Source organism: Molossus molossus, unplaced genomic scaffold (genome assembly GCF_014108415.1).
Source record: "Molossus molossus isolate mMolMol1 unplaced genomic scaffold, mMolMol1.p scaffold_m16_p_16, whole genome shotgun sequence".
In the NCBI taxonomy this organism is placed as follows: domain Eukaryota; kingdom Metazoa; phylum Chordata; class Mammalia; order Chiroptera; family Molossidae; genus Molossus; species Molossus molossus.
The window spans coordinates 40024814-40042531 of NW_023425351.1; the positions used below are offsets into that span (position 1 = coordinate 40024814).

The following is a 17718-nucleotide window of genomic DNA, read 5'->3' on the forward strand; positions in this document are numbered from 1 at the left end:
CAGGACAGAGCGCCCTGGTACTCTGTCTCTTCTGAAACCACCACGTCAGGTTTCCTAAGCCTGTTTCAGAGCCAGTGCATTTCAGATGGCAAAGCCAAAAGGTCTTTTAAAACTTGGCTTTTTTGAGAAACATTGTGATGTGATCTTATGATGTGTAAGTGAGAAATCTGGAAAAAAAGAGGAAAAAATCCAATTAGGGATAAGTCAAGGCTTAAAGAAACCAAACAGTCCTGGAACAGCGTGTGCCGGTCCCAGGCAATCACGGAGAAACAGGGAAGTGCCCTGGGCTGCGCAGTGGTTGTAGGTTGAGGAGAGCTGCGAGGCTCCTCAGCGCCAAGTTTCTCAAGCACCCTCTGTCCTCTCATTTACTCGGGAACACACTGCTTAGGTCAAATAGGCAGGGGCTGCGTCTGTTTTTGGAAGGCTTCTCTTCAAGTAGTCACAGGTGGAAGAGGACTTTGGAGGCCTTTCTACTGGTTGATGTGAGGGACTCCCATTAGCTCCCCAGCATTTCCCCATCCTTCCTGTTCTTCCTGACCTCGTTCATCAATTCCACATTGCAGGACCTCAACACCACCCACTAGCTGGCTTCTCCCGCCTTGCCCTCCGGCCCTGAGAGTTCTGGCTCAGCCCCTCAGCTCCGCCTCAGCCTCTCCTAAGCTGGCCCAGGCCTGACAGAGTTGATGGAGAACTACATATGTGCTCAGACCAGAGTGGAGGTCTGTGAGCTGTGTGACCCTGGGCAAGTTCCCTGGGGCTCATTGTTCTTATCTGTAAAATGGGGATGATGGTACCACCCTCATCACCCAGCTGTCAGGAGAAAATGGGGGGCAGGGTGTCTCATCTTCAGCCTGGTACACAATGAGTGCTCAGGAAAGTACTGCTGACCTTCATAAATTAATATTATGATTGCTCTTGAGAGTAACAACATATGATTTTAAGTGTTTATTGGGCATGAAATTCTGTTGCAAGCCAAATAAAGTTTAGAGTTGGACCTTGTAAGAGGAAACCATAGAGAAAGCTGGGGTCCCTTGTTATGTCTGAAAGGTTAATTCAGTGGTATGGATAATGTAATATTTCAAAGGAGATAGCCATCAGAATACATGGTGACAAGTCAAGAGACATCAACCAAAATTCAGTGAAGAACAGCGTTTGGAAGAGAAAATTACTTAAAAGATGGTACTGTTAGGTGTCAGTTTTCCAAAGATGTTTGAAGAAAGGTGACCACGTTATGTTACCTACAGGGGGATTCTGGTTTCTCTGCTTCACTGTGTTTTTCTGAGAAAGAAGCAGATGATTAAGAAGAAAACAGGTATTCCCCACTGTCTGAAATCAGAATTTGAACAGACTTGGATAAACTTATAAATCTTTCACCTCTGAGCACTCACTACTTGTCATCCAAAACTCAGGCACCTAATTAATTTGGATAAAGCAGTCTCACAAAGCTAACTTCCTGAGTTCTCACCATCTGTACTCAGGAACTAATAGAATTCGATGGGGGATACTTGTAACTGATTTTCCTGGTATGAACTTGATTCATCAAAAGAAAGCAGTTCAAATATATTTTAATATAGTCTGTATAAAAAGAGATGGATTTTAGAATGAGTTCTAGAATAAAAATTATAATGCCGTATTTGCTTCCCAGGATTCCCAGTTGCAAGCAACAGAGGCTGACTCTGCGGATTTAAAAGCCCGTTCAATGGGTGTTAGCTGGCTTGAGGAGGAGTTGTAGAAGGCTGGGGAGCAAGTTCCCCGGAAAGCTTCTAGAAACTGGCATGTCACCCAGAACGGGTCTGATGAGGAAAGCCCTGTGAGCATAGGCCCACCGTCACTTCTGCAGTGAGCGTGAATGGAACCTGCACTGCCACAATCAGTGTGAGGAGTGCCTCTGGCCAGCTCCAGAGAGAAGGAGGGGAGGGCTGTGCATGTTTACCTCTACTATCACCAGCTCCTACGGTCAAGTCTGGCATGGGTGCCGCTGAAGAACTGAGCCCAATTATAAAGAAAACTGGGCAGCAGATTCTGGCATCTACCCTGGAGATGTAGGACGCGTAATGCTGGAAATTCTCCAAGTGTAGGAAGGCTGTTCCAAAGGTGTGGGCAGCTCCAGATAGGTGCCCACTACAACAGTGTTCAACATTTTCAAGTTGTAACCCTTCAGTTTGGTCATAAATCAGTTTAATGAACCAAAGTCCAGCTTTTAATGAAATAAAATAGAAGAGAAAGTCTATGTATGGAGACTGAGTTGCCAGGTAAAAGCTATTTTTTTACCATAGTTCATGATCTCAAAAGCCTGAATGTTCCAGTGTTCAAAGGATTTGTTTTCAATCTCACTCTCTACCTCACTTATTTTCATAGCACAGTATTTCTCTCTTCTCTTTCATTTTCAGAATAAGTCAGTGCCCCCCCCCCCCCCCACACACACACACACACACACACGATGTTCAGAACTTCTTTCCCCTAGAGCTCCTGGGTAGCAGGGAGATTTCACTTGTTAAGGTACAACATGTATTACATACACTTAAAGACCAGCCTGGTAACCTACTTACTGTTAATAACATTGTTTCCCTGGGAAATTATAATCTGAGTTCTAAAGAAAAAAATATGTTTTAAACTTATGGAGATTTGGTATCTGTTATGTGTGGCTACAGCTGTTACAAGGTGGATAAAACATTTCAACCTAGACTTTGACCTCAAAGTATCTGTTGTAAAAAAGAATGTTTACGTAAAGAGCTTTTTACTATTGTTTATCTCTTTGGAGGTCAGCAGCACTGTCTTTAGTCTTTGTCTCTGAAGTCAGTTTGTTCTAACCTTGTATTGTTACCTCCACAGGTCCATTTACTCGACCTCATCCAGCCTTATGGAGAATGGTTTTTGGTGAGTTACCCATTAGATTTTAAAATATATTCTACTTAAAAAAAATTTTTTTTTTGGTATATTATCATAGCAGTTTTACTTACCACTCTACAGAAAAACTCTGTAGCTTTTTACTTCTGGGTGTTTCTAATATAAATTTTTTACTTAAAATCTTTGCCACAAAATAAAGTACTAGTGGTAATCAACATCCCCATACATGCGAACTCTTTCAGCTCCATATGCCCCTTTCTTATGCTGGTGTCTCTTAATATACACAGGATTTGACGTCAGGGAATGTGGACTTGTTGTTCTTTACGCATCTTCGTGTTTCTCGTCACTAGTGCAAGCTCAGGTGTGTCCTGTGAGTGCATTGGTCACATCAGCATCAGGGAGGACTGAAAAATCCAGCAATCTCATATCAGGAATGGCAAAGAACCTGGAAAAGGGAGATGTCTTATTTTTATTTGATTTCTAGTCAAAATAATTAAATCACCTGAAAGGATTTAAAACAGATCTTCAAAACTATAGATTTTGTCCTGGCCAGTTTGGGTCAGAGGTGGTTGGAGCGTTGGCCCAAGGACCAAGGATTCATTGGTTAGATTCCTGGTCAAGGGCACATACCTCAGTTGCAGGTTTGATCCCCAGCCCTGCTCAGATAGTGCAGAAGGCAACCAATCGAAGTGTCTCTCTCACATCAGTGTTTCCTCTCTCTCTCTCCCTCTCCTTTCCTCCCTCTCTGTCTAAAAATCAGTGGAAGAGCCTTGGCCGGTTTGGCTCAGCGGTTAGAGTGTCGGCCTGCGGTCCGGAGAGACCCAGGTTCGGTTCCTGCTAAGGGCATGTACTTTGGTTGCAGTTTGTCCCCGGCCCTGGTTGGTCATGCGGGTGGCAGCCACTCGATGTGTCCCTTTCATGTCGATGTTTCTCTCTCTCTCTCTCTCTCTCTCTCTCTCTCTCTCTCTCTCTCTCTCCCTCCCACTCTATCTGTACAAAAAATGGAAAAATGTCCTCGGATGAGGATAAAAAAAAAAAAAATCAGTGGAAGAATATTCTTGGATGAGGATTTAAAAAAGAAAAAACTATAGATACTGGCTTTATCTTGCCTAAACAAGACATCAAATAAGTTATTTTACCCTCAGAAAATGCAGTCTTATGCAAAAGGATCCTAAAGATGAACCTTTTTCTCAAGGTTGCCTGTTTTTCTTCAGATATTCAGGGATCAAAGGTAAATCCCTTTGAATTTAGTGGTCAGCCCTGGACCTTCGTCGAGCAGGGGTTCGCTGAGTGCCTCCATGTGCAGGCGCTGCCCTGGCCCTGAGGCTGCGGTGGGGCAGACGCCCAGGGGCAGCCCTTCCGGTCAAGAGGGGTCCTGTAGAGGGAGGACAACTACAGCAAACAAACTGTTAAACCAATAATATAAAAATCAGATGTTGCTTCAGGGTTAGGATGTTTATTAAAATCATATGAGGTGATAGTGACTGGATGGCTGCTTTTGCTTGTGCGTGAGGGGAGGTTTGAAGGCAGGATGCTTAACCCAAAACCTGCATGCCAAGAAGGATCTAAGCATGCAAAGAGGGGAACCAGACCAAGGAGTTGCTGCTAAAATGGTCCCCAGCTAGGACAAATTTGGCATGTTCAAGGCCAGTGTGGCCGGAGCATAGCAGGCCTGGGAGAATAGAGAGAGTGGTCAGGGCCCAGTAAGGATTGTGGATGTGAAGGGCAGTGGGAAGTCATGGGAGGATTTTTGCAGAGGAGTGAGATGATTTATTTATATTTTAAAAACAATAATCCTTGTTGCATCATACTTACATCTTATGGACTTAATATTCCTACTTGAAGTTAAAAGTTATTTTCAGCTAGTTGACTACATCTGAGTTTTTTCTATTTCAAATGGTCTGTTACAGGTAATGAGCAGTTTTGTTTCTTACCTGAGATCTTTTGGGATCGAGGAGCCCTTTGATAGTCTGATGGGAACTATAGATCCTTTCCTTTCCTAACAGACACACAAACACGCATACTTGCTCGCACACACACAGTTCTGCATATTCTTCATGGACCTTGAAGTCTAACCATAAACTCCAGTTTAAGAACCCCTGCTCCACAGACTCTGTCTTTCTGTCTTAAAGAAATTATTTTGAAAGGATTATAACAAAAAGGTATGGGGCAAGGAGCATTTGAGTTGAAAATTTGTGTAAAAATAGCTGGTGCATAAGTGCAAACCTCAGGAGGTCCTCATACTTATAAACTTAAAAATGTGTGCTCCCTGGGCCCTGGGACACATGACTTGGTGAGAATGCTCCTCTCCAACCCTCCTCCCGCCCCGCACCACACACACACACACAGCTCTCTGGGACTGAGTGCTCCCTGTTGGAAGGCCTGGTGCTATAGACATTCCATTTCTTCCTGGCCACAGACATTCTCCTCTAGAGTGGTTCCCTGCAAATTAATGCTGAGCCAAGTTTGGACAGGGTGCTGTGATCCAAGGTCATTTGTAACAGTGTTTAGATGTCCGACATTAACATCTAATGTGTAAATTCTAGCAGGTTTGAGAGAAAGAAGTGACAAAGCCACTGGTGGTTGGTTTTCAAATCTTTCTCAAATGTATTTACAGGCTTTGCCTTCTTAAAGTAGATTAACTTTATTTTTAAGTGACATGGATGATTATTAGGATACCAATTATGATATGATGTGAAAGTAACATAATGCCTGCAAGCTAAAATGGGTATAAGATGTTGATCGGTGGCACTGGGTCACCTCTCGTACTTCAAATCTGTCACTCCTGAACCAGCCCCCGGACTAGACTGTCTGCACCTGGCCTTGCCCATCTGCGTCCACTCTCCACACAGTGGCCAGGGTCAGCTTCGTAAAATGTTACCTAGTTCATCTTATATCTTCACTGAAACGCTGTCAAGTGCTCCTAGTTTCACGTAAGATAAAATCTGAAATCTTTGCCATGGCCCCCAAGCCCTGACTGTCAATTCAAAGCCACCTTACTCTCTTCCCTTTCTCCTGGCACCCCAGCCACATCCCAGCTTCCAGACAGGTCTCATTCTAAGGACCTACCCGCACACCTTTCTTTGCCTGAAATCTGCATTCGCCCCTCCATCCCACTCCCACACCCTCTGTCTGCCACTCCTTCAAGTCTCAGCTTCAGCATAATTTTCTCAGCAAGTGTTACTGACCCTCTCCACCTGAATTAGGACTGTGTATCAGACTCTCAGCAAAGGAAGTACCAGATTGTAATGGGGGTCTCGGTACGCTGTGTCACAACATCCGTGTCTGCTTTGGCCGTAAAGTGACTTGAGTGTAACATGTGCTGTGCACCTGACACCCAGGTCTTTCCTCAGTATGACGTTGTTTTGTTTCCCTTAGGACTCAGTGTGCTCTACTTCCTGTTCCTGGTCTTCCTCCTCTTCCTGAACTTTGAGCAGGTGAAATCCCTAATGTACTGGCTAGATCCAAACCTCCGATACGCCACGAGGGAAGCGGACGTCATGGTATGTACCTGTCAGCGGTCTCGGAAGCTGGTGGGCTCCTGGACTTGGGAGGTAGTCAGATGCACATTCTAGATTGTTCCTGCTCCAGCTCTCCTGTGTGGAGATCTAAAAGCCAGGTCTCTGGGCAGGTTGGTAAGGTGCACGGTTTCCATGAGTGATGCGCTCAGGGAAGTGAGCTCCTCTCTTGGAGCAAAGCGGGGTGGCAGGAAGAGTGTGAACGTTATCATGAGAGAGCCTCGGGTGTGAATTCTGCCTGTCACTTGTTAGCTGCAGGACTTTGTGTATTTGGGGAGTTTATTGTGAACTAAAGAAGTAACGTTATCCACGAGGCCTAGCACAGGGCCTTGCACACGCCAGGTCCTCAGCAAGGGCAGCTGCGCTCTGTCGCCCTCCAGCCCCAATGCCATGTCCCTTCCCACCTGCTTGCTGTGAAGGCCCAGTTTTAATTATTTGGGCCATTGCATTCATTATTTTAATTAAATCACAAGAAATAGTTTTATTCTTGGCTAAAATGACTCTGTACTTCGGCTGTAAGAGAATATTTTATAATGTAACACAGCTGCTTTCCACACCCTCCCTTAAATTCCTAACATTTGTTTGGTGCAGATTGAAGGAAAAGCGAGTGATGCTCAGAACAGGAGAATAGGCATTTGGGCCAGAGACAGACCTTTGTTTAATGAACAAAAAACAGTAGGAAAGGACTTAATAAAAGGTCAGAGAAGTAATCTTCTACTGTGGTTGAAATTGGTCAGACCCTTCTCTGAATGGTGTTTCCAGATTTTATCTTTAACTTTAAAAAAATTTTTTTTTTCTTTATTGATTTTTAGAGAGAGGAAGGTATAGGGAGAGAGAGAGAAACATCAAAGAGAGATTATCGCCCTGGCCAGTTTGGCTCAGCGGTTAGAGCGTCTGCCTGCGATCCGGAGAGACCCGGGTTCGGTTCCCGCTAAGGGCATGTACCTCGGTTGCAGTTTGTCTCCGGCCCTGGTTGGTTGTGCAGGTGGTAGCCACTCGATGTGTCCCTTCACGTCGATGTTTCTCTCTCTCTCTCCCTTCCTCTCTCTCCCTCCCACTCTATCTGTACAAAAAAATGGAAAAATATCCTCGGGTGAGGATAAAAAAAAAAAGAGAGAGAGATTATCAATTGACTGCCTTCTGCATGCTCCCCACTAGGGATTTGGCCCACAACCTGGGCATGTGCCCTGACCGGGAATCGAAGCAGCTTCTTGGTGCATGGGTTGACGCTCAACCAGTGAGCTACACCAGCCAGGCTATCTTTAACTTTTATAAAGGACATGCTAAAGGCGAAAATAAGAATGCCAAACATTACTTAAAAGTCTTGGGGAAAACTGTTGGGGGTTTGTACTCTAAGGAAGAGGTTGGTACAGGGTGCTTACAGCTTCTAATGATAATGATTTTGATAGTTATGGTGAGGATGATAACAGGGACTGATCAAGGGTTGTCTACTCTGCCAGGCACTGGGCTGGGTGCATTATATTGAATCTACACAAGCCTCACTGAGGCATGCATGGCAGACATTACTATCCCCAACTTACTGAGGAGAAAATAGAAGCTTAAAATAGATAAATATCTCACTCAGAACACAAATTGGTAAGATCCCTTTGGCTCCAAAACCTGTACTTTCCTTTTGGACTAGTCTTCAGTTATACAGTTATAATAATAGTAACAATAAGTGCTTTGACGCTCACTGACGTCTGTGGAATCTTAGAGATTAGGAGAAACATGTCTCAGTTATGAGATTTCCCCCACAATTTTCTTGGGCTTTTGAAGTAAACTGACTCATAGGTGAATTTGCAGATGAGTCTCTGTTGACCCCATTCTCACAGCAAGCTGGGGAAGTAAACCTAATATGCTTTTGACATCACAGAGATGTTTGACTGTCACAATGACGTCCCCAAAAGAGCTGAAACTGGCTTTTAGACTCTAGTTTTCAAATATTGGCTAATACATTCTTGCCGAAAGCAAAGCATGACACTCTTCACCTTCTAGAGTTCCAGCTGGTGCTGGAGCACCTCGGTCCCCTTCTGGAATCCCCAGCCTCTTTTCCCTTAGAAATAATATCATGAAATAGGACTGGGGGTCTTTGGAATCCTATTTGAGGCAGTTTGTGTGTGTGTGTGTGTGTGTGTGTGTAATTGTCTGGAAGTTTGCTATTTTTCTAAATATTAATTATATTAAAAATATGCGTGTGTGCTTTAGACAAGCTTTCAGAGCACATCTCGTTTGTAAAGTGGGCTGCGTGAAGCAGCGGTCTTCTGTTTAGTGAAAACGCACGGGGCTCTGCTGTGCTCTGGGCTCCGCTGTGCTCTGGGCTCCGCTGTGCTCTGGGCTCCGCTGTGCTCTGGGCTCCGCTGTGCTCTGGGCTCCGCTGTGCTCTGGGCTCCGCTGTGCTCTGGGCTCCGCTGTGCTCTGGGCTCCGCTGGTGGTGGTAGGAAGCGCAGGCACACTCCTGTCTCTTGGAGCATAGAGTCCACAGGAAAGCAGATGAAACAAATACAGTAATTGTCGGCTCTTTTTCTTTTACTCAAGACAACCTCAACCGGTTTTTTGTTTGTTTAATTATATCAACACATGCTCGATCTTGTTTCATTTTTATCCCCCATAACTTGGATTCTTTTGAAATAGTTCTCAGACATTAATCTAAAATATAGGGACTTTTAAAATACAATCACAGTGCCATTTTTAGTTGCGTAACAGATCACAGTATGCATCGCTGTTTGCATTTCCAGTTACCTCACAAAGGTATTACATGGTTGATTTGTTCAAAATAGGATCCAGACAAGGTCCGCACATTGTATTTGCTGTAGCTCTTACATTTCTCATCTGTAGTCACTCCCCACCTGAGTTTATTAGTCAGAGAAACCATACTGTTTATTTTATAGAGTTTCTCCTGTCTGAATTTTGAAACTTGCATCTGCAAGGTGCTGTGTAGCACACTCTACTGTGCCTGTGTTTCCCGTGCACTGGAAGGTACAGTAGAAGCTGGTTCTAGATTCCCGCTCAGCTCTATGTACTGTGTGGGACTGCTTCACTGGAGGTGCTGTGCGTCGCACCAGGAGACCCACGAGGTCTGCTTGTCTCTCTTCCTGTAACATTAAGATTGATCATGCAGTTCAGGAAGTCAATATTAATGTTAAGATGTGCCATCAATTCATTCTAGGTATGGCTTTTGGGAGGGAAATAAAGAAACCTTATGTTAAATGCACCAAACATAGTAATATATTGACATTTTCATCTCAGTTATTTAAGTACTACAATGTGTGAAGGACATGTCATAGAACCAGAAAGCGTCATGACTATAGATGTGTACAGTGCATTGAAGGAAGAGAAATGGGTGCCATTAGAACTTAGGAAAGAGACCCAATCCAGTCTGGGAAGTCAGGGCAGGTTTTGTGGAGAGCTGATGTTTAAGCTGACAACTAAAAAGTGAGTGAAAGTTGGCCAAACAAAGTGGGTGTAGGGGTTTGTGGCCCTTTTTCAGGAAGGGGGAACAGCCTGTGAGGAGGCCCTGACTCAAGAAGCTGGGATCAGTCAAGAGCTGAAGGAGAGCAGAAATCAAAAGGTAGGGAAGGGCAGTTCCTGAGGCTAGGGAGACTTGGATGAGGACTTTGGATGCTACTCTGAATGCAATAAAAGGCCATGGGAGGTTTATAAATAGAGCAGTTACATGATCTATGTTACTGTTTCAGGGGGTCACTTAATAATACCCCCATCTCCAGTCAAGTTTGGAGACAAGCACAAAAAAGGAATGCAGAATATCAGCTGATTCCTTCCCGTGAAAGCTCGGTGGAGCAGACGGCTTCAGACCTGCCCATGGCCTTGTTTGTACAACCAGACTTCTCCTCCCTTATCCCATTGGACAACCACAAGTCTTTTCCCAAGAGGAGAGAGCACACGAGGACTCTCTGTACCGTCTGGAGGCAAATAATTTCCAAAGACATTGGAGTTCATATGTTCTTGCTTCTTCCAAGGTCATCAACCTTAGAAGTCGGAGAGAGTGTGACAGGAGTCCTGGAGCGTGTAGTAGTGGAGATTCTTTCACACTGGGAAGGATGCCTGACCAGCCACCCCCACAAACACCACCCCCCCAAATGATCTGATTCATCATCTGTAAAATCATTTTGTTTGTAGAGAGTCAATAACAGGAAGCAAAAGTGAATACAGGGAGACCAGTTAAGGATCTCTGTAGTGTTAAGCTGGGGGTGGGTGCTGAGGTGCTTATTAAAGTGTTACCTGTACTCTCGAATATCTGAAAACTTCACAATTTTAAGAAGCTCTTGCAGGCATCTAAGCGAGGAATAATAGTGGTGGTGAGATGGAGAAAAGAACCACTGGGGAGGTGAAATGGAGACTTGTACTAGGTTAACTGTTGGGCTGCAAGGGGGAAGGCGGAGCCACCGAGATAGCCCTTGGACCAGTGGGAGACAGGCAGAAAGTGCTGCACCTCCATAGGCAGTGTTGACGTACAAGTATGTCAGGTGTGTTAAAAACAAAAAGATACAGGAAAAAGAACCAGTATCTTTTAAAGCTTTGTAATTTTTTAAATATTTAAATTATGTAATATTGGATACATTTTAGCGTGAGGGGGTTATTCTGTTTTTTTCTAATTTTTGAAGTTGGATGTTTTTGTTTCTCTTCTAATGTGAGCAATTAAGGCTTTTTGTTTCCCTCTTAAAGTCTGCTTAACTGCATCCCATCTTTGTGTGTGTGTGTGAGTGTGTGTGTGTGTGTGTGTGTTTTAATGTTTTTATTGATTTTAGAGAGAGTAGAAGGGAGTTTTGGGGGCGGGGGGCGACATCAATGTGAGAGAAATATCTGTCAGTTGCCTCCTGTATGCACCCTGACCGGGAATCGAACCAGCAATCTTTGGGTGGATAGGACGACACTTAACAAACTGAGCCACACTTGCCAGGGCTATCTTTTTTTATACATAGCATTTTCATTATCTTTTATTACTGAATATATTATATAATTTTTTTTCTTAATTAATGATATTTAAAGTTGTGTTTTAAACCTGTTGGGATCCTATTTATTCTTTATTTATTGGGATTTTATTTATGTTTTTTGTTGTTGTTGTCATTGTTAATCCTCATCCGAGGATATTTTTTCCCACTGATTTTTAGAAAAGTGGAAGAAGGGCAGGGGGAGAGAGAGAGAGACATTCATTGGTACCCTCTCCCACGTGTCCCAACTGGGGCTGGGTATCAAACCTGCAACCCAGGTACCTGCTCTTGACCAGAAATCAAACCGGTAACCCTTCGGTGTGCAGGCTGATACTCAAACACTGAGCCATACTGGCCAGGGCTTATTTATGTTTTGTTACTGGCCTTAACACGGTTGCCCTATGGTCAGGTGACACAGCCTGTGTGATACCACTTCTTTGAGATGTATAAGACTTTGTAAAATTACTTTGCTTCTCATTTTAACCCAGTTTTTGCAATTCGGAGCAAAGCAATTTCCCAAAAAATCTTACGTTATTAAAACTTTTTTTGTTTTTGGATAGGACGCATATTAATTATCAAAGTCACATCAGTTCTTATTTATTATCAGAATCCAGGAAGCAAGTTGGTTTTCAGAGTATCATTGATTCTTCTCCATTTTACTTTAAACAGGAGTATGCTGTGAACTGCCATGATATCACCTGGGAGAGGATTATCAGCCACTTCGATATCTTTGCATTCGGACATTTCTGGGGCTGGGCCATGAAGGCCTTACTGATCCGTAGTTATGGTCTCTGCTGGACCATCAGTATTACCTGGGAGCTAACCGAGGTAAGAAGGGGAGTGTGGCCCGTTATCTGGACCTGCAGGTGGAAGTTTCTATGTAGGAATTTAAACCACCCCCTAGGAATATTTTACAGCTTTTTCAGGAAAACTTCTCGGTAATTTAAAATGTGTCTGTTTGTCAAAAATCTTAAAGAGAAACAAATAAGCTCTGGCCGGGTAGCTCAGTTGGTTCGAGTGTCTTCCCAGTATGCCAAAGTTGTGGGTTTGATCGCCGGTCAGGGCACATACAAGAATCAACCAATGAATGCATAACTAAATGGAACAGCAAATCAGTATTTCTCTCCCTTCTCCTTTCTCTAAAATCAATCAATAAAGAAAAACACAAATGAAATTAAGCTAAAGAGTGACATTGAAATCCCAAGTGAGACAAATAAAGGGTAATGCAATCTGCTTAGAAGTAAATAGGTAGTTTACCCACTAACTAGTTTCCAGTATGAAATAAATAGGCTTGTGGTATTTGGAAGTTATAAGGGCATCGATGATATTTTGTCACTGAATAATGAATTCCCAATATAGTTTTACTATCTCAGTAATCAAAATATTGTCGCATTTAATAAAAGAGATCTATTCTTGAAAAACTATTAGCAAAATGCAATTTTGGGTTCTAATCTGTTTATTGTTTTATTATTATATTATTCTTATTCATTTACAAGAAACAGATTTTGGCCATGTGCACGGCATGTTTCTCCATGCCAGTCCTTGTCCTGATCCTAACTTAGAGAAGCGTGCCAGTTAGCTATAGCTTCTGTTAATGCGCCTCTCCCGGCCCTAGAGGCTAGAAGCCCTAGTTCAAGGTGTCAGCAGGGTTGGTTCCCTCTGAGAGCTGTGAGGGGGAATCTGTCCCAAGCTTCTTGTGATTTGTTGGCAATCTTTGACATTTTTGGCTTGTGGATGCGTCACTCTGATCTCTGCCTTCTCCACTTGGCATTCTCCTTGGGTGCATTCATATGGTGTCCTTGTCATAGTGCCACCAGTCATACTGGATTAGGGGCCCACCCTACTGTAGTGTGACCTCTTAACTAATTACTTCTGCAGTGACTGTTTCCAAACACAGTCACATTAGGAGGTGCTGGAGGTCAAGGCTTCAATGAGAAGGCTTCAACAAGAAATTTTGAGGGGACACAATCGATAATAGTGCCCAACATGGTACCTATATCATTCTAAATCCTCACCAAAACCAGAAAAGGCAGTGTATATTCCCCAGGTGCACATGGGGAACCAAGGCTCAGAGCCTCACTTCCTTGTTGACCCAGGATTAGATTCCAGATGTGCAGTCCATGTTCCTCTCTTCCTACGTTGACCTCTGTGACTTCCAGGAGACTTCATAAAGTGGCCGCTTGTGCAAGACACTTGGCCTTTCTGGGCCTTCCGTGTTCCCGCTTCCCCCACGCTACAGACTGGGCCCGCCACACCTTCCTTTCCTTGCTCCTCAGCATCCCATCGTCCCCAAGTTCTGTAGACTTTTCTAGACACCGTCAGTCCCTCTGCGTTTCTCCACACCTCTGCACCCACTGTATCTCTGTCTGAATTACTCGTCTCCTCCTTTCACATAACCTTTTGACAAAGTGGCACTTTTCAGACCTCAACCTGTTCACGTTCTTGTCCTACTAATAACTCTTTACTGTTTGTCCCTTACTGATGAGACAGAATCCAACTTCTGAACCAGGCTCTGAGGCTTGACGTTAACTGGCCCAGCCCTCCTCCCCAGCCTCCTCGAGACCCCTCGCCACCTTGCTGTCTGCTCTGGTCATCTTTGCATTCTTTGTTTTAAAGGTGATGTGTCCTTTCCTCTCACCGAGCCCTCCTCCAAGCTGTTGCCTCTCTTCCCTGCTCCTTCCATATCTGTGCTCCGTATTTGTACAACTGGCCCTTCTCCTGTGAAACACTCGACATATTTTACATGCTTGATAAGTGCCTCTTCTTACTAAACATTATGCCTGGAGAGGGCAGGGCCCCTATCTGCCTAGTCCCAGATGTCAGATCATTTCCAGATCCCTAGTGAAGGAATGACTGCGGCCCTGCAGCTCCTCCTCAGGCCTCTCAGGGTATTTCCAGAAAAGCTCCTCAGGCCGAAGCATGTCCTCCACAGCCCACTCCCCTGTCTAGTTTTGTTTTAGCAAATATGTGTCGTCTGCATCTGCTGAAGTTTCTCTCAGGATAAGAGTCAATGCTGCATCTCATGGCTGGGAGCCTGGGAATGCACTCGGGGCAGTGACGGGCCCGAGTGCAGGCAGAGTGCAGGCACAGGCCACCACGTGCAGCGGCTAGTGTCTCGTGTCTTAGCAGCAGGCACCGTAGGAGGGCAACTCCTCAGACACAGGTATTTGTCATGTTTTACAGTCTGTGAACTGCTCTCATGAATACTTTTATTTTGTAGTGTTCATTGTATTACTTCAGAGTAATTTTATTCTATTCTATTCTAATACTTTGTAATTGTGGGGTTTCCTCTTTTCAGAGAACCCCAGACAGTTTCTCTGTAATTTCAGACTTTAAAATGGGCCTCACACAGCAGGGTGATCTGTCCTGGACACAGCTGATAGGCCCCTTGTTTTGAACAAAGCAATGTCTGCAGTAGACCTCTGTTCCACCCTTGACATCACTGTTCCTCTTTCTGAAATGTCCTCATCTTCCTCTGTGTCTCCTGAAGCCCGTCATTTCTGCCCCTAACCATCCCACTTCAGTAGATCTTCCTTGCGGAAGCCTGCTCCAGTTGCCATCTGTCAGAATGAATCTTGTCCCCACTGTGTTCCATTGATGTCACCATGGTAACACTTGCCACAGCCTACCTTATTTTTTGGTTCTAGATAAACGTTCTGACTCCTACCCTTGAGACCAAGAACTTGACTTCATTTTGTCTTACGACCTTGTTCATCATAGGTGCTTGATAAGAGATAATTATTGTGAATCAGTGAGTGGGAGATTTCCTAATAAGCTATCAGTTCCTACATCATGTCATTAAAGTCTAACCTTTTCTAATCTACTTTTACAGCTTCCTCACTGTTTTACCCAAATATCTGTGGAATATTTCTGAAATGCACAGCTTGAATTATCAAGCTGCTAATTTTGAGTATAATTATGCCAGTGCTTTGTTGGCAGGAGTGAAAACCTTTCTCCTTTACCCCTCCTGAGTCCTTGTCATGTTGTCATTAGCCAGTATAAAAGAACCAGGTTACAGACCTTCCTTTTTTTTAAATACTTTGAGAAAAACTGACGCATCAGCAATTTTTCCTAAAACATGTATTATTAAAAGGAAATTGATCTTTTCTTGTGGTACTCCCAATTTTTTTTTTTTTAACACCATCATCTGTTGTGTTTCTCAGCTTTTCTTTATGCATCTCCTGCCCAATTTTGCTGAGTGCTGGTGGGACCAGGTTGTTCTGGACATCCTGCTGTGCAATGGCGGCGGCATCTGGCTGGGCATGGTCGTCTGCCGGTTCCTAGAGATGAGGACTTACCACTGGGCGAGCTTCAGGTGAGTCATCTTCTTTCTGGGCAGCGGTCACAGTTCCACAGTGCATATGTAAGTGCTGTAGTAGCAGCTCTGTGTGCGGTCTTTGACGACAAGGAATGAATGATGCGTTAGTACTTGAAACTCATACATGATTATGAGCGAATTTCAGGCATTCATTCAGAACGTGCTAAGTCATTTATGATTTTCTCAAAACTATTTATCTTTATGTCTCTCTGGACCGCAGGCCGACACTCTAACTGCTGAGTCAAATCGGCCAGGGCTGAAACAACTTCTTTATGAAGTATTCCACATCCCAATTATTGCTGTATTTCTCCATTTATTCCCAACTTTCTCTGCATCTTTTCATGAAATTTGGTCAATTTTTAAAAATACAGCTCCTGCCCTGGCCAGTTTGGCTCAGCCATTAGAGCATTGACCTGTGGACCAAAGAGTTTCGGGTTCGATTCCAGTCAAGGGCACGTACCTTGGTTGCGATTCTGTCCCCGGCCTTGGTCAGGGTCATGCGGGAGGCAACCAGCCGATATGTCTCTTTCACATCGATGTTTCTCTCTCTCCCTCCCTCCCACTCTTTCTGAAGATAAATGGAAAAATATTCTCAGGGGAGGATTTAAAAAGAAAATACAGATTCCTCATAATTCTTGTTTATTTTTGCATAGTCTGTTTTTTGTTGCTTTTTTGCCTCGAATCAGCTTGCTCAGAGGTTTTCTTACTTCATACTTGTTGGTGGGTATGTGAGTGAATGAAGGAACAAGCCTGGTTTCCTTCTCCTCCCCTCACCTCCCCCTGAGAGACTAAAAGGCCCGACTTATTTGCATTTGTGCCTTTAGCACTTAGCACAGTAGTGTCTGCAACTTAAAGATCCTTGACATAAGTTACCACTTAGTAACTGCTCCTTACCTTGGGTTTCGGCTCTCCTCGACTAGTGAGACAGGGCTGGAATGCACACAGGCTCCGAGGTTTGCAGAGTGAGCCTGGGTCAGCCAGTTGCTCTCTCTGAGCCTAATGTTCTCGTTTGTGATATATGTGGACTGTTTCTGTCTGTCACAGGAGTATGACATTTTTGAGTCATTTTAGGATTAAAAGTAGGGTTAAAAATCACTGCTCACTTGTTTGAGGAAGAGACAGGGTGAAGAAATGATGTGGGAGACCTCAAGAATATGGAGCATGTTCTCTGTTTTAATAACTCAATCCTCCAACTTGGGAGGCAAACAGTGGGTTAGAGTCAGATTCGTGCTGGCATCCCTGTCCTTCCTGGCCAGGTTCCAGAAGGTTGTCTCTAATGCTTCTTAGCTTCTTTTGTCACCAGTTTACAAATTCAGGCCTTCCCTGGCTCTGCAGTGACCTGAGCTCTGCGCTGTGCCTGTCATCCCCGAATTCCCCAGAGCTCCACCTGTGAATAGAGAGGCCATTGTTGGAGAGACAGTTCAGTAGAAAGGAATCCTTTTGTTGTAAACAGTCAATTCACGGGGTTGTTTTTTCTTGGTTTCTAGTGTTTTGGGTTTTTTTTTTCTTTCCCTTTCTTATCTCTTCTGATTTTCATTGGAGCTGTTCTCTTCTTACAGGGACATCCACACCACCACTGGGAAAATCAAAAGAGCCGTGCTTCAGTTCACTCCTGCTAGCTGGACCTACGTTCGATGGTTCGACCCCAAGTCTTCATTTCAGAGAGTGGCTGGAGTATACCTTTTTATGATCATCTGGCAGGTATTTTTTTCAGCTGCCCAGAAATAGGAAAAAATAAATGAAATCTAGCCAGCAATTTAGAGGTAATGCTAGTTGACATTGCTTACTAGCTAGTTGCTTCATCATGAAGGCAATTTAAAATATCAATCTTTGAATTTTGAATAAGAAACAGATTAAAATTCCCTTAAAGGAGCTCACAGTCAGCATCCATCATCCAATGACATAGTCATTGGATTGCTTTTTAGAAAGATCATTTTCAGGACCAAAGGAACAAATCACAGCTTTTTCTTTTGTTCCAAATTCAATGTGTGATTTTTTAAATTGTGTCTGGCTGTTGCCATTTTGGGTAATTTATTAGAGAGCTAAATAAAGAAGCCCTCTGCTACCCATGGGCATCGGTGTCCTG

At 43.9% G+C, this 17718-nt stretch overlaps 1 protein-coding gene across 3 annotated transcripts in view; it reads left to right on the top strand.

Moving 5' to 3' along the window:
* Positions 1-17718, top strand: part of PTDSS1 (phosphatidylserine synthase 1) — a 67146-nt gene that overhangs the window by 24166 nt on the left and 25262 nt on the right. For all 3 annotated transcript variants that reach the window (XR_004959864.1, XM_036264047.1, XM_036264048.1), the window contains exons 3-7: positions 2833-2877; positions 6226-6350; positions 11984-12142; positions 15478-15629; positions 17192-17333. Coding sequence is in view for 2 of the 3 variants with exons in the window: in XM_036264047.1 (XP_036119940.1) it covers positions 2833-2877; positions 6226-6350; positions 11984-12142; positions 15478-15629; positions 17192-17333 (623 nt within the window). In the remaining variant the exon portion in view is untranslated. The remainder of the gene's footprint in view (positions 1-2832; positions 2878-6225; positions 6351-11983; positions 12143-15477; positions 15630-17191; positions 17334-17718) is intronic.